This window comes from Stegostoma tigrinum, chromosome 23 (genome assembly GCF_030684315.1).
Source record: "Stegostoma tigrinum isolate sSteTig4 chromosome 23, sSteTig4.hap1, whole genome shotgun sequence".
Classification (NCBI taxonomy): Eukaryota; Metazoa; Chordata; class Chondrichthyes; order Orectolobiformes; family Stegostomatidae; genus Stegostoma; species Stegostoma tigrinum.
Genome location: NC_081376.1, coordinates 34,662,081 through 34,678,523, shown reverse-complemented (window position 1 = coordinate 34,678,523; position 16,443 = coordinate 34,662,081). Strand labels below are relative to the sequence as shown.

Below are 16,443 nucleotides of genomic sequence, written 5' to 3'. Positions count from 1 at the left end.
GATAATGGATGTTCCACTGTATGTGTCACATTTTAAAACGTTAACGTCTTTCATGACTTGGAATGATGGTTTGTAATTTTTGTGGAAGTATGGGTGGCCTTGCATAATATACTTCTAAAATCCTCACTTCAAAAGTTTCCAGTATCCCTTGTAGCAAAATGGAATTTGATTTAATAATCCCTCTAAATCAGTAGACCTGCTGATTTGGGAGGGATTCTTAAAAATGCTGTACCAGATACAAGCTAAGTTTAAGGAGATTTTGATGTACAGATTTTGAAAACAGATTGTGAATAAAAGAAGCCTCATTTATTAGCTTCATTTATATTGTATCTCAACTCGAGAACTTGAGGACTTTCACAGAACCTGTGACTTCCTGTCTGTTATCTGGGGGATTTCTTTTGAAAATGGGCATGCTTAGTGTGCTGGACTGTGCTTCTGTAGACCTTTATACATGAACACTAACTTATCACCTCATAACTTATCATTTTATCTGATTTTCACCAAACTTGATCAGTGATTTTTCTCTTCAGACTCGTGGTACCTTTTGATAAATCAGTAGGTGAACTGGATACAGCACCTAAGCACTGACTCGTGACCTCAGTAAGTTAGACTTTATTAGATTTTTACCAAATTTATAAGGAACTTCCTCTACACTTAATGCGTTCATTGAAATGGGAGAAAGTTTGCATTTGTGATACTGATTTGATCCCTGACCGACACACACATTTGCACCTTGCCATATTATACCAGAATGCATAATGCAAAATGACATGCATACACAAAAGTGCTAAAACACATCTTTTTTGTGAGTGCTGAATTGTTGCAAATCAGGCCCTCTTTTAAGATAACCTTTTAAGGACCACATTCTTATTTTCTTTATACTCTCCTATAAAATTTTCTGCTCTCCCGACTCTATGAAAATAACTTTGTGCTGCAGAAGATTGAAACACTGAATCATTAGTTTAAATTTCTAGGGCAAGGAAGTGAAGAGTTTATTTAAGTTCTCTGAAAAAAAAATTCAGGATTTAAATATATAATCAGTAATGACAATGTAGACATCCATTTCTAGTGTTAATTAAAGAACAGCTGCTTTCAATATTGCAAATTGTTTATTGTTTGGGATGATGCAGCAAAATTAGGCTGTCCAGAATATGGTTGCTCAGCATCTTTCCAAACTGGTGTGGCATGAAGTTTTGATGCTTAAGAGGTATCATCAATGGCCATTATTCTGTGGTGCCACTTGTTGTGTCAGCTTTCAGTGCATTATTTTAAGCCAATTTCTTTTTTTTGGTACAGAGAAGTCTACTATAATGAGTATGATGTAGGATATACAAAATAAGAACACTCAGCAAAGAATTTGAATCTGACAAGAAATAGATGGAGGGCACTTAGATGAAAGTTTGAAATTAAAAGTGTTTGCACACTTGATGGAAGAAATAACCTCATTTGCTGATTGTTGCAATAATCGCAAATTTTAGAAATCTGTGCATTTTGAAACAAGACAGATCCAATCCATGAACCGAGCATTTCATCAGCCTGCTCTAAATCCTCAACAAAGTGTCAGAAAATCTTGTCAACAGTTTTCACAGCAATAATTTGCTCACTGATTCTCGGATTAGTTTCAACCAAGGCCACGGAGCTTCTGATTGAATTGTAGCTTCGATCCAGCCTTTTATGAGAGCTGAACTTGAGTGGAAGTGAGGATGACAGACAGCATTTGCTGAGTATGGTATCAAGAAACCTTGGCAGTATTGGGGCTAATGAGAATCGAGGAGAACTCCACTAGTTGGAGTTATACTTTGCACAAAGGAAGATAGTTGTGCATGTGCATGAGGCCAATCATTGCAGTCCTGGGGCATTGCTGTAGGAGATTTTCAGGATTGTGTCATAGGCCCAGCACTTTTGGTCTTTCATCAGTGACCCCGGCCCCCCCTCCCCAGCATGCTTGCACACACACTGTAGGGTCAGAAATGAGGTGATGCTTGGTGATTGAACAATAATCAATCATTTGAAAGGTTTTTTTTGATACTGTATACAACTGTCAATATCCAGGCTATCACTTTAAAGACTTGGGTCAAAATCAGTTTCAAGGTGATAAGTAGCAAGTAACATTTCTGCCACAATTTTAGGTAACCACCATCTCCAACAAGAGCAAGTCTAACCATCTCCGGTAGCATTTCAATAATATTGCTGACTCTTCCACTGTTAACATCCTGGGAGTTCATTTGGCATCCTCCAGACTTCCAGCCCCCACCACCTAGAAGGACATGGACAGCAAACTAGAGTTAAAATAATCCTTTAAACACTAATGCAATTCTTCTCCTGTAAGCTATTAATGATTTTTAAAATTCAATTCCCACTACAGCCAGAGGCTGAATTTGGGTAAGTTTTAGAATGAATTTAGTTAGAATATGGGCGTGGAAAACAAACAAATCCATTCAGGTGAAAATCCTAGTAGCATTGCTGACAGCAGCAATGTCATTGATTCACCAGGCAGCCATCATTTCCTTGAACTTGTCCATCACTTGAAACACTTAACATTTGATGTGAAAGATCTTCCAGTCACCTCTATATCCAAATACAGCACAGAGCTTCAAAATTAATAGTCCCCTTGAGAGTCTACCTACAGATCAAGGTGTCTAGGTCTTTAAAGAATGTGAAAGTCAGACTATCTAATTCATTCATTTGGAGGCTTCAGAATTTCTTCATCTTTGTGCCCGTAACTGCCCCTCCTGCTGTTGCTTCCCTCCTCCAACCCCAGTCCATCCATTCTGTGAACCTGAGCCAGCTCAACTTTAGCACTGCATTAGCTGATCTTGGATGAATGTTGTGAGTGAAACCTCCCATTACTTGTTGCTTTCTTGCTGTATCTTGTCCAGGTTTTGGTTCCATGTGATGTCAGTGAAACCAGTCAGAATATCAGCTCCAACCCCGCCAGCAATGGGTGCTTTCGCCCTTTCTTTGCAGCTCCACCAATAATAAATTCAGTCTCTTGAGGAGCAACAGAAACCAGGCATAGGGAACAGAATGGTTGGAGGAGCTTGGCAGTGAGAATTGGAAACAATCTGATTTGAGCAGTTCTTCACAGTGATTCCCTCACCTATGGGTTTGACTTTTCTCTCATTTGTCACCCCACCATTGGAAATTCATTTTGGTTTACTGCAGAGAAGAATGAGATTACCACCATGTTCCCCTCCAAAACCCCCACCATCCTGCCTTGAAACTTTGTCACATCTCCTTCACTGTAGTTGAAACAAAATTCTTGATCTCAGTAGTAACACTGAAGTGTGGACTGCAAGGGTCCAAAAAGTCTGCTCACTATTGTCTTCTGAGGGTAATTAAGAATGGTAACAAGCGCTGGCCTTGCGAGTGATATCCACAGCCCACAAAACAAAATTTTTCTTTTTTTTTTACAAATTTAATGAATTATGTTTGGTATTAATTGGGGATGAAAAAAGCACTTGCAGGTACTTGAAGGTAAAGGTAAGGTTGCCATAGAGCTAATCTGTCATTAGAGGGATGAATGGTGGCAGTTTAGCCTGAGATTCATCCTGTCTCAGATAGAGAAGGGGTGCAGTTGAGAAGGTGGGCCTTCAACAATAGTCTCAATCAGTGCAGGAACTGAACTTGCGCTGTTGGCATCACTGCATCAGAAACCACCCATCCAGCTAAATGAGCCAACCAACCCCCCTAGCATTTGAAAAACACTTTGTATTGCATGTTAGTGTCAGTTTAAAAGATTAATTAATATCTGTCTAATTGGATTCATTACTTTATGTTGAGCTGTACTCATGGCATTATAATTTATGCAGTTATCCATTATATTTAGTCATTTTGCATTAAACATTGTGAATGATACCAGTGGTTTGCACATTTCTGGTTGACCTAGATAGCTGTGTAAAGCAACACAAGGATGTCGTACAAATTAAGTACTGTGAAAAATAAGCTCTCTGGTCACTAAATAAAAATAGTAAATGAACAACTGAAGGAAATTGTCTAAGAGCACTTTTCAGTGAAACAAATAAACCAGTTTACCTTTGGTCTATCTAGGTTGACTGAGAGCTGTTATTGGTATTTAACACAAACTGTTTCAGTATCAAACCAAATCCTGACTCTTCCGTCTGTGAATTTAGAAACTGCTATATCCTCATTCTTCTAGTTTGTTACCAATAAAAGTAGACAGAATGTGTACCTGAAGACCCACTTGAAAATTGTTTCTATTCTGTTGTTATTATGCCAGAAAAAATAAATCAGAAACATTGTTCTGATTTGACAGCTTATTTCAAAAATTTTGCTTCTTGGTTTGCTTTTGCTGTTTTTGGTGCTAATGTAGGTAGTACCCAAATTGGAATCTTGGTTACTGATTGTGCAGTGATATGTGTGAAATACGTGTAACTGCATAAGTTTGTCAACTTAGCTAAAGCCTTAAGCTGTAATCACTATAGTAACTATTGTGACAATCATAAATATGTTGTGACAATCAATGTGTATTTTTTGATTGTGTTGTGATTCTACACACTTGTTAGCTATTTGAATCCAACAGTGACCAACATGGTGTACAATTGGTTGTTGTCAAGTCAATAATTAGTCCTTCATTTCAAGATTGCCAATGGCAGATATTCGGTTGATTTGATATACTCATTGGATTTTTCTACTCTGGTTTGATTTTAATTGTGGAAACGCTTAATTTTGTTTTTATTCTGAAATGTTGAGACTTGAAGGTTGCCTAAAATATTACTTTGATCAGAGTATTGAGTTTGATTTAATACTCTTGAGACAGTATGATTCTGTGCAAATAATGTTTCCTTTCTCCTTGAGAAAATCTTCACTTCCAAGCTTAGACAACAAGATTGTTTGTGGTAGACTTCACAGTTAAGGCCAATCCTGAAGTCAAGGATTTCTAACATTTGCAATAAGTACTTTTGGGTAGTAACAAACAGTGGACCCTGGCTCATTGCTGTTCTTTGAACCCAATGTAATGACTTAGAAAAGTGAGTTGAAAATTGACATTTATTGCAAGGGAAGAGGATTATTTAAGTAAGGAAGTTTTACTGCAGCTTTCAGGGTCCACATGTATGTACTGTACAGGTTTGTCATTTTTTTTCTTTTTGAAAATTTTGAAAAATATGTTAGCAGTCCAAAAAAGGTACACTCATCTAATTACTGGAAAGAAGGGTTTATAAAGAAAGAATGAACGGTTTGGGTTGATATCTTGGTGTTTAGAAGAATGAACAGTAAATCATCATAGTGAGATATTTAAAACCTGAGGGGGCATGATAGAGAAGGTACCCAGAGGTTGTTTGCTCTTGTGTGGAAAGGCTACAAACCAGGGGACACTGTTGTGAATAAGAGGCTTTCCTTTTAATACAGAGATAAGGAAAATTTTGAGTTATTATTTCATAGAATCTTCTTAATCAGAAGGTTGTATAGTCCGGAACGTTGAATTTATTCAAGGCTGAGTTAGATATATTTTTGATAAGACGAGGAACAAGGGTTAATGGGACAGGGAAAAGATGGCTTAAAGACCTCTGATTGTTCAGCTATGAATGGCATTATCAAGTAGAGTAGACCCACAAGGCCAAATGGTCTGTTCCTACGCCTTAGTCCAATGTTCCTGAAACCCTAATTGACTTCATACTGGAATTGAAACCTATGACTTTTTGTTGCATTCTCCTGTTAGCAAGTAGGTCATTGGGATCAGGCTGTGACTTCCCTTGCAGGTGAATAGCTTCATCAATCGGTTCATGCACCCTCCTCCTTTAAGATTTGTAATCGATGTTGTCATGTTGACAGATTTTAGACATAGAGCGCATCACAGCAAAACCTGATCCTCCTTCGCTTATATTTCAGCAGGAGCCATTGACATAATGGGAAGTGCAAATCCTTGTTCATTTCTTTGCCCCAGTTCTCATGCTAGTTCAGAGCGCCCTGTGACTGCTCTGTCTGAGGTCAACCAATTCAGCACAATTCATTGTTACTCATCTTTTCAAATTTGTGGGCATGCTGGAGAAGGTACCCAGAAGATTTGGAGTGACAGTGTCTATCTACATCTTAATCTAAGTTTAATTTCTGTAAATAATTTTGGAGTTGAATATTAGTATCCATTATTTAAATTTTCATTCTTTTAGGAATAGCAAAACATTTTCGATTTGGAAATCAGGAAGATGCACACGAATTCTTGCGTTACACTGTTGATGCTCTCCAGAAAGCATGCCTAAATGGAAGTAACAAGTGAGTACAAATTGAAGTGAAAATTTGTATATTTAAAACAACTTTATTTATTTTCAATGGCTATTAATATATAAAGAAAGGTGCTGTATATACTGCATTGTCAAATATGCCTGCACAACAAAAGATATCAAACAGCCGTAGTTTGATAATGCCAGCTTAAAAATACAAACAACTGGCAAAGAAAGTGAATGTCGCTTCCACAATTGGGATGTGTATAAGTTTTTACTTAATAGATTCAAATCAAATAAAATAATACATGGCAAAGTTTTATTTCACTAAAATGTCAATGTTTCTGAATAAGGTTTCATTCACCGCAGTCATTCTGTGATGTGGTCTATAGTTCTGCTTGAGATTTGTTTGGAAAATGGGCGACACTCCCCATTGCTGAGTTGCCACAGTGAGAGCTCAAATTGAGAGACTCATTAAAGTTGCATCTTTCCAAACTCTCTCTTTATTTTTGTTTTTCCATGCTTCACTCTTTAGAAAGGTGACACCTGTACTTGTTTTCTGAGGATGATTGGGAGCTTAAGATTTGTTAAATTCTCAAAAGCAATAAGTCATGTCACGAATCGCATTGAAATAAAATATTTAATTTTAATTGAAATTTGATTGGACCTTGAAAAATATATAGATTTGTTCTTTTCGTCACTTCTTTAGATTGGATAGACAAACTCAGGCCACCACGATGATATATCAAGTTTTTGGAGGTTACTTGAGATCGAGAGGTATGATCTGTTTATTTAAGAATAAAAGTGCTTTTAGTGTTTGTCATTCTATGACAATAGATGTGTATACAAATTAAACGTGCATATTGCCTTACAGTTCTGTAATCACTTACCACTGTTCTATATTAACTGCGTTACGTTAAATAGTTGAGTCTTTTATGTTCTGGTATTGCCCTGCAGAGCATTTTTAATGATGTTTTCCTATTTTAGTAAAGTGTTTAAACTGCAAAGGAGTTTCTGACACGTATGACCCATACTTGGATATTGCTCTGGAAATAAAGGTATTGTTATGCTTTTGTTACATTCCCTGCCAGCTGCTCCGATTTGCATTTTTTAAGATGCCATTTCTCCTTTCTAAATTTGTGCTGCATTTGCCAAGAGTGAGTTTTGTTCTTTTGATGTAGAAGTCCACTTGCAGAAATGACACTGTTCAGACTCGACATTTGTTCAAACTATTTTGTAGGCCATGTCCAGATTTAAGCAAGCATCCCCAGTTGTCTTCAGATAGTAATGTAGAGAGGTTGTAGTATTCGCACAGTGGTTAGCTAAATCACATTACAAAAAAGCTATACTAACAAAAAAATGACCCTCGGCTTTATGTGTAGAAACATGCACTCATGTGATTACAAAGTAATGAATTTATATTAAACCTGAAATCAGGTATCAACACCCACACTGTGACCCACACTCTGCACTATGTTTTAGAAGTACATCAAGACTTTGGAAAGGGTGAACAGGAGATTTGCCAGGCTGAGAAAGCAAAAAACTGCAAGGCTTTGGGGATAAAGTGGAGTAGGACAAATTGGTTAGTTATTTCAAAGGATTGGCACAGGCATGATTGGCATAATGCTCTCTTCAATGCTGAATGTCCCATTTGTTAGCATTTGGTCCATAATCCCTCAGCCTCTGACACTTGAGGGAAAATAGCCTCTCCTTATAGCTCGAACCCTCCAACCCTAGCAACACCCTTGTAAATCTTTTCTGCATCCTTTCAAGTTTAACAGTATTTATGTTCTCCCAGGGAGACCAGAATTGAACGCAGTATTCCAAAAGCACGAAACTAGTCTCCTGTACAACTGCAACATGACATGCAAACTCCTATACTCAATGCACTAACCAATGAAGCCGAGTGTACCAAACCCTGCTTTCACTACCCTGTACGCCTGTGACTCCATCTTCAAGGGACAATGAGCCTGCACCCCAGGGTCTCTATTCAGCGACGTTCCCCAGGACTTTGATTTATCTTACCAAAATGCAACACCTCACATTTGTATAAATTAAACTCCATCTGCGAGTCATCAGCCCATCTGATCAAGGTCCTGTTGTACTCCTCTATAAACTTACTAATCACTCTTTCTATATTCACATCCAAATCATATAAGTATAAATTACAAAAAACAGTGGCCCCAGCACCAATTCTTGCAGCAAACTGCAGGTCACAGGCCATCAGTCTGCAAAACAATCCTCTTCCTACCTTCCCATTTGCAAACAAACTAAAGGACATGTATTGCTAATCTTCTTTACCTTGCTTTCATTGTTGTAATTAGATTAATGTCACTTAGTTTACTGATGATTAATGTGCTGTAATTCAGCTGTAATATGCACAGGATGAAATTCAACTCTAGATTTTCCTGAAGGATTACCTTAAATCCAAAGTGATCTATGTCATCTACGTTTTTGATTCAGAAGTTATTTTAGACTTCTGAAATGTAAACTTCTTTGAGTTCTCATTTGAAGACATTTTAATTATCTGTAAAAATTTTCAACTATTTTATAGACTGCACCAAACATCACAAAAGCTCTGGAACAATTTGTGAAGCCTGAACAATTGGATGGTGAAAATGCCTACAAATGCACAAAGTGAGTCAGTGTCCTCATTACAAAAATGAAGATTTGTTCATAAGTTGTCGAAGACCTCTTTTGTGTGTAACACACTAATTTCTTCCTGATCATTGCATGACCTTCCAGAGACACTGAAGCATTCTGTTCTTGATGTCATTTAACCAGGTGGTAACAGCTTGCTATCTTAGCATTGCCCAGTTCATTAGTTTGCAACCTTATTTGCTTTACTGCAGAGTAGATTCAATGTTTAAAAAGTTAACTCAAGTATAGAATTAAAACTACTAATAAGACAATATTTAGCTAGGTCAGGAGGTAACAATGTGTAATCATGACGGATTTCTTGTGAAATATTAGGCATTACATTTGCCTTCGGCTTTAGATTTATAAGTAACTATGTTGATGCATAAAAGTATGAGACTGCATACTGAATCACTAACGGTTATCTTTCCCTAACCATTCCTTCACCAACCTGAGGCAGCTGATGAGCACTCTAATTGCACCTTTTCATAATTTTAGTGCGACATGATCAACTAGGCCAATCAGCTTCTAAATTTCAAAATTGCATTCTGTGTATGTGATATTTTGAACTTATGCATATTGTGTGTATTTTATTAAGTAATAAAAAAAATTTAGGCCTCGTATAAATGTGCATATAATGTCACAAATACTTGCCGTACTTTGAACACATCAATGCAATATCATTTTGCCACAGAACTTGGTGGGGGGTTGGGGGGGAAGTATAAAATGCAGCTGGAAATAAGTATATTTGTCCACTGAGCTTGTCAGCAATTTTTAAAAGTCAGGCCCAAAAATATCTTCTTTGATGTATTAAGTTTTTTTCAATACTTTTTGGGAAGGCTAGCATTTAAACTTCAAACACGGGAAATGTTAGCGATGCCGGAAGATCTGGTGCTTTTCCTCCTTCCTTCTATATTTTTAAAAACTGTTTAAAGGCAACCAAGAAGAACAGAGGGTCAAGATAAACTTTGAGGGTAAAAACATGCAAGTAATATCAAGATAGACAGCAAGAGCTTCTTTAAATATTTAAAAAGGAAAAGAGATTCCAAAGCTAACAGGAAGGAATAATGGGAAACTAGAAAATGGCAGAGAGGTCGAATAAATACTCTGCATCAGTCTTCAAGCAGAATATATTAATAGCAATAAAAAAAACACAATAGTTATCACTAAAGAAAAAGTACCAACAAAATTAATAAGGCAAAAACCGATGCATTGTATGGACTTGATAGGATACACTTTAGCATATTAAAAGAAATAGCAACAGAGATAGTGAGTGCATTGGTAGTAATCTTCAAAGAATCCCTAAATTCTGGATAAGTCCCAGACGCTTGGAAAACTACAAATTTAGCACCTTTGATTTGAGCCAGCAAGGATACAACATTAATACTGTTCTGTAGTAAAGGGAGAGGAATGTAGGTTAAACTATACCAAGCCAGAAGGAAGATGTGTTGTCCTCCCCAACAAATGAGCAATAAAATATCTGAAAGCTCGAAGTAGCAACATATTTCTGCTCATTCTTCTTTTGAATTGATGTCTGGCTTGTACCTAGTGACTTCATTCAGTCCAAGACATTTTAGAACTTTACATTTTAGTAGTACAGTAGTTTCAGAGCTGTTTCCTATGGCTGTGTATATAATATAATAAAGATCCAACACCACTTGGTACACTAAAAGTTTTATTTCTTACCCCATCATCCCAAAATCCCTCACAGTAGATACACAAACTGCTAACCTCCAGATGTAGATTGATAGTCCTAAAGCATGATAAAACAATGTGTTCATGGTAATTTTTAAGTATCGAGCAATGATTAATTATAAAATCAGGTTGTGCAGTTCAAATGTTTATAAACTACCTTTACTGGTTGTCATCGAACCCTTCACTTGGGCAACAAATTTGGAACAGTTCTTGACTGTCTAGTCTATGGAATTGTTCAATTATATATACCTCTGTTAGGAGCTGAAGGCATGTGCAGTCCAAAAATTGCTCAGCAGTAGCCTATGTGCAGTTCTGAGCTTTCACATAAATGGAATAAATTATACTTAGCACTTCAACTCCAAAATAAAGTAGCCCCATGTTTAGGCTAGAGAATAACCCTAAAGCATTCGACAGGCCACAAGCAAACTATCTGTTTATTGTAGTATCAGAGATAATGGGAACTGCAGATGCTGGAGAATTCCAAGATAATAAAATGTGAGGCTGGATGAACACAGCAGGCCAAGCAGCATCTCAGGAGCACAAAAGCTGACGTTTCGGGCCTAGACCCTTCATCAGAGAGGGGGATGGGGAGAGGGAACTGGAATAAATAGGGAGAGAGGGGGAGGCGGACCGAAGATGGAGAGTAAAGAAGATAGGTGGAGAGAGTATAGGTGGGAGGTAGGGAGGGGATAGGTCAGTCCAGGAAAGACGGACAGGTCAAGGAGGTGGGATGAGGTTAGTAGGTAGATGGGGGTGCGGCTTGGGGTGGGAGGAAGGGATGGGTGAGAGGAAGAACCGGTTAGGGAGGCAGAGACAGGTTGGACTGGTTTTGGGATGCAGTGGGTGGGGGGGGGGGGGGGGGGGGGGGAGAAGAGCTGGGCTGGTTTAGGGATGCAGTTGGGGAAGGGGAGATTTTGAAACTGGTGAAGTCCACATTGATACCATTAGGCTGCAGGGTTCCCAGGCGGAATATGAGTTGCTGTTCCTGCAACCTTCGGGTGGCATCATTGTGGCACTGCAGGAGGCCCATGATGGACATGTCATCTAAAGAATGGGAGGGGGAGTGGAAATGGTTTGCGACTGGGAGGTGCAGTGAGAACGAGGGGGATCCTTGAAGTTGCGGTCCTTGAAGAACTTGGACATCTGGGATGTGCGGGAGTGGAATGTCTTATCGTGGGAGCAGATGCGGCAGAGGCGGAGGAATTGGGAATAGGGGATGGAATTTTATTCCACTCCCGCACGTCCCAGATGTCCAAGTCCTTCAAGGACCGCAACATTCCCCCCACAGTGATCGAGAACGCCCTTGACCGCGTCTCCTGTATTTCCCGCAACACATCCCTCACACCCCGCCCCCGCCACAACCGCCCAAAGAGGATCCCCCTCGTTCTCACACACCACCCTACGAACCTCCGGATACAACGCATCATCCTCCAACACTTCCGCCATTTACAATCCGACCCCACCACCCAAGACATTTTTCCATCCCCACCCCTGTCTGCTTTCCGGAGAGACCACTCTCTCCGTGACTCCCTTGTTCGCTCCACACTGCCCTCCAAACCCACCACATCCGGCACCTTCCCCTGCAACCGCAGGAAATGCTACACTTGTCCCCACACCTCCTCCCTCACCCCTATCCCAGGCCCCAAGATGACATTCCACATTAAGCAGAGGTTCACCTGCACATCTGCCAATGTGGTATACTGCATCCACTGTACCCGGTGTGGCTCCCTCTACATTGGGGAAACCAAGCGGAGGCTTGGAGACCGCTTTGCAGAACACCTCCGCTCAGTTCGCAACAAACAACTGCACCTCCCAGTCGCAAACCATTTCCACTCCCCCTCCCATTCTTTAGATGACATGTCCATCATGGGCCTCCTGCACTGCCACAATGATGCCACCCGAAGGTTGCAGGAACAGCAACTCATATTCCGCCTGGGAACCCTGCAGCCCAATGGTATCAATGTGGACTTCACCAGTTTCAAAATCTCCCCTTCCCCAACTGCATCCCTAAACCAGCCCAGTTCATCCCCTCCCCCCACTGCACCACACAACCAGCCCAGCTCTTCCCCCCCACCCACTGCATCCCAAAACCAGTCCAACCTGTCTCTGCCTCCCTAACCGGTTCTTCCTCTCACCCATCCCTTCCTCCCACCCCAAGCCGCACCCCCATCTACCTACTAACCTCATCCCACCTCCTTGACCTGTCCGTCTTTCCTGGACTGACCTATCCCCTCCCTACCTCCCACCTATACTCTCTCCACCTATCTTCTTTACTCTCCATCTTCGGTCCGCCTCCCCCTCTCTCCCTATTTATTCCAGTTCCCTCTCCCCATCCCCCTCTCTGATGAAGGGTCTAGGCCCGAAACGTCAGCTTTTGTGCTCCTGAGATGCTGCTTGGCCTGCTGTGTTCATCCAGCCTCACATTTTATTATCTGTTTATTCTGCAGCTTTTCTACTGTGCTACTTTATCCCACAAACAACTTGTGATGGCGGCCAGATAATAAGTCTTTGTGGTGTTGATTGAGGGGTAAATCTTTTGCTAGACGCAGTGGGTAGCACCCCCTTTCCTCTTTGAAATATTGTTATTGTTTCTTTTACGTCAGGCAGAGAGAGCTCCAAGTGATGACGGCTCCAACAGTGCATCATCTCTAAACCTTGTGTTTTGGACTCAAGTCCTGGAATACATTTTTATGACACAGCATGGTGTGGCAGCTCAGTGGTTAGCACTGTTGCCTCACAGCACCGGGGACCCAAGGTTGATTCTAGCCTCGATTCTGGGTTTCCTCCCACCATTCAAAGATGTGCAGGTTAGGTGGATTGGCCATGCTAAATTGCCCGTAGTGTCCAGATATGTGTAGATTAAGTAGATTAGCCATGGGAAATGCAGGGTTCCAGGGATAGAGTAGGGAGGTGACTCTCGGTGGGATATTCTTCGGAGAATCGGTGTAGGCTTGGGTTGGACCGAATGACCTGTTTACATACTGTAGGGATTCTCTAGTGCCTCCAGCTGATGCTCATGCAAGCAATTTTTAAAATTTAAATGCATTCATTTAGTTCTCTTGTTTTTTTTTCTCCCCACAGTTTCATTCAGGACCAAAATGTTGTTTTTCTAAATTATAAACCTAGAAATATATTTTCCGGCTGGGTTTTGCCATTTAATTGCTATTTCCAGATAAATCATTTGGATCACATTCATGTCTTTTTTTTTGGAGGTTAGCATACGTGTGGGGTCTGTCTCGGAGACATGATCAAGTTTGTAAGATCAAAGGGTCAGTCATTCAACTTAAACAAGAGTCCAGTTGATTCATTCATGGTATTCAATGAAATTCATCTCTCACTGGAGAGATCTTTCTGCAAGCACTGAGGCAACGGGAAGCCATGTACAATTCAGCACTTGTTCCCTGAAAAGTGATAGAGCAAAACCATGGGAAATATGAAAATTTCACTGCTTTTTTTTAGATCCCTGGAGCTCCTAGGGCTCCTCTTGCACTGCAGAAGAAACTTCCCAACCTCAAAATAATTTACCATTGGATTAAATAGCCTGTTCCCACCATTGTTGTAGCCCAACAAAGTATGCTGTGGTGAGGCGTTAATAGAAAATAGATACAGGAGTAAGCCATTCAGTTTTCCTTCCCTGCTTGTGCAATAGCTAGCTTGAATTTTAACTCCATCTGCCTTCCATCTCTTTATACGTACCTTATGCAGTCACTGTCTTTGTGTAGATTTGGTAGTCTTACTCTATAAAACTTGCGCTTGCCAGAGAGGAAGTTCAGTGAAGGCTTGTTAGGTTATTCCTGGACTGGAGTTATCGCCTGGGGAAAGATTTAAGTAGACTGGACTACATATTCTTTGGAGTTTAGAAGAATAATAGATGATCTCAAAATGTACAAAATTCCTACAGGGCTTGATAGAGTAGCTGCAGAAAGGATATTTCCCCTGACTGGAAGGTCCGGAACCAGAGAACCTAGTTTCAGAATAGTGGACAGGCCATTTAGGACTGAGATGAGAGAATTTCTTCACTGAGGGTGATGAATCCTTGGTTGTTGAGTATGTTCAGTACCAAAATTGATAAATCTCTACACAGTTATAAAATCCAGGGATATATGGGTAGTGCAGAAAGATCATTTAAGCTGACTTATCAGCCATGATCTCATTAAACGCTGAAGTGGGTCAAAGAGTTGAATGGGCTACTCCTCCTATTTGAATTCCTAAAAGCTAGATGATAATTGCATTTACATAACACCCTTGTACAATCACAAAGTGTCCCAAAGCACCTCACATCCAATAAGATACTTAAGCATAGTCTCTATTTCAATTTAGGAAATCAGAAAATGTACCTTTTGTACATTACAGTGTGTGGCAGCTTACTGTATGATAATGACCAGGTAACTAGTTTTGTGATTATAATTAAATGTTAAATGAGGGATAAATGTTGGTCAGAGTACCAGGGATAACTGCCATGGGGGTCTTTTACATCCACCTTTGGGGCAGATGGGACCTCAGTTTGACATCTGATCTGAAAGGCAGTGCCTCCCAACAGCCTGGCACTCCCTCAATACTTGAGTGGCGTGTTAGCCTTAATTTTTGAACTGAAGTCCTGGAGTGGAATTTTAAAGCCACAACTTGTGGCCCTGAGGTGAAGATGCCACAATTGAACCACAATAGACACTGGAAACACATTCAAGTGTGGAAGAATGCCAGAACTGATATTCTAACCCAGCTGTTTTCCAGCATCCATGCACCGTCCCTTTCTCAGAAGAAATAAGGTGAATGTTAAATACTCTGGAGGCTGTAATAGCCTTGCATACATTATAGGAATAGAAATGGGCTTGCCCCTTCCTGTTCCCTTTCCTGTCCTAGTGGTGTTAAAATTCTCCTTCCACTATTCTATTTGAAACTAACTCAGCACAGAGCCAGGAGTTAAACCTGGAATCCTACAGATTTGACTATTTCACTTGCACACAGCGCTGTCTCAGCAGAGGTCAAAGATGCAGCATAACTGGAAACACTAACATTCTTTTGGATATTATAGTCGTGGAATTCTTACAGCACGGAAAAGGGTCCTTTGGCCCATTGTTTCGGAGCAGGTCATCAAGCATCTATCTAGTCTAACATTATTTTCCAGCTCAAGTGCTTGTCTAAATGCTTTTTAAATGTCTTGATTTGTTTCTGCCTCTTACCACCCTTTTCGGCATTTGCCACTTTCTGAGTGAAAATTACCTTCCCCAAATTCCCTCTAAACCTTCGTGCCTTACCTTCAAACTGTGCACCCTGGTTGTTGACCTCTTTACGAAGAGGAAAAGCTTATTCCTGTCTGCCCTAAATATGTGCCCCATAATTTCATAACCTCAGACAGGTGTCCCCTTGCTCTTACGTGCTGTAATGAAAGCACCTCGAACCGTTCGAGTCTCTCTTCATTGCTGAATCACTCCAGCTAAGGCAACATCTTAGTGAACAAAAAACAAAGCACTGTGCATCTTGGAAATCTGAAACAAGAATAAAATTGCTGAAGAAACTCATCAGTCTTTCTGATGAAAGTAACACACGTGATGACGGGACCAGGTATAAAGGGGTGTGTAAAAGAAGGTGGTGTTCAGGTCCTAAATTATTGAACTTGATCTTGAGTCTTCAAGGCTGCAGGGTTGCCAAGCTAAAAATGAGAAACCGTTCTTCCAGCTTGCACTGACTGTCACTCAGCAAAAATGTTGGCCACACAATGCAGTGGTGTGTTGAAAAGGCAGGCAACCAGATGCTCGGGGTCATTATTAAGGCCAGAACATAGGTGTTCTACAAAGTGTTCGCCCAGTCTGCGTTCATCACGAAAACAAAAGTTTGCCTTTCAATTTTATGAATTGATGATAGTACTAACTTTGTTCTCCTCTTTGCTTTATTTTGCCTTGTGGCTTTCTCTTAAGTGAAGTCCCTACAGGCC

General features: G+C 40.2%; 1 protein-coding gene across 4 annotated transcripts in view; it reads left to right on the top strand.

Annotated features, from left to right (window-relative positions):
* usp42 (ubiquitin specific peptidase 42) overlaps positions 1 to 16,443 on the top strand; it is a 95,814-nt gene that overhangs the window by 38,577 nt on the left and 40,794 nt on the right. For 3 of the 4 annotated variants that reach the window (XM_048552055.2, XM_048552056.2, XM_048552057.2), the window contains 4 exons: positions 6,129 to 6,231; positions 6,889 to 6,956; positions 7,167 to 7,237; positions 8,734 to 8,816. In XM_048552055.2, the coding sequence (XP_048408012.2) occupies positions 6,129 to 6,231; positions 6,889 to 6,956; positions 7,167 to 7,237; positions 8,734 to 8,816 (325 nt within the window). Of the gene's footprint in view, positions 1 to 530; positions 601 to 6,128; positions 6,232 to 6,888; positions 6,957 to 7,166; positions 7,238 to 8,733; positions 8,817 to 16,443 lie in introns of all 4 variants that reach the window. The other variant, XM_048552058.2, reaches the window with a different exon arrangement.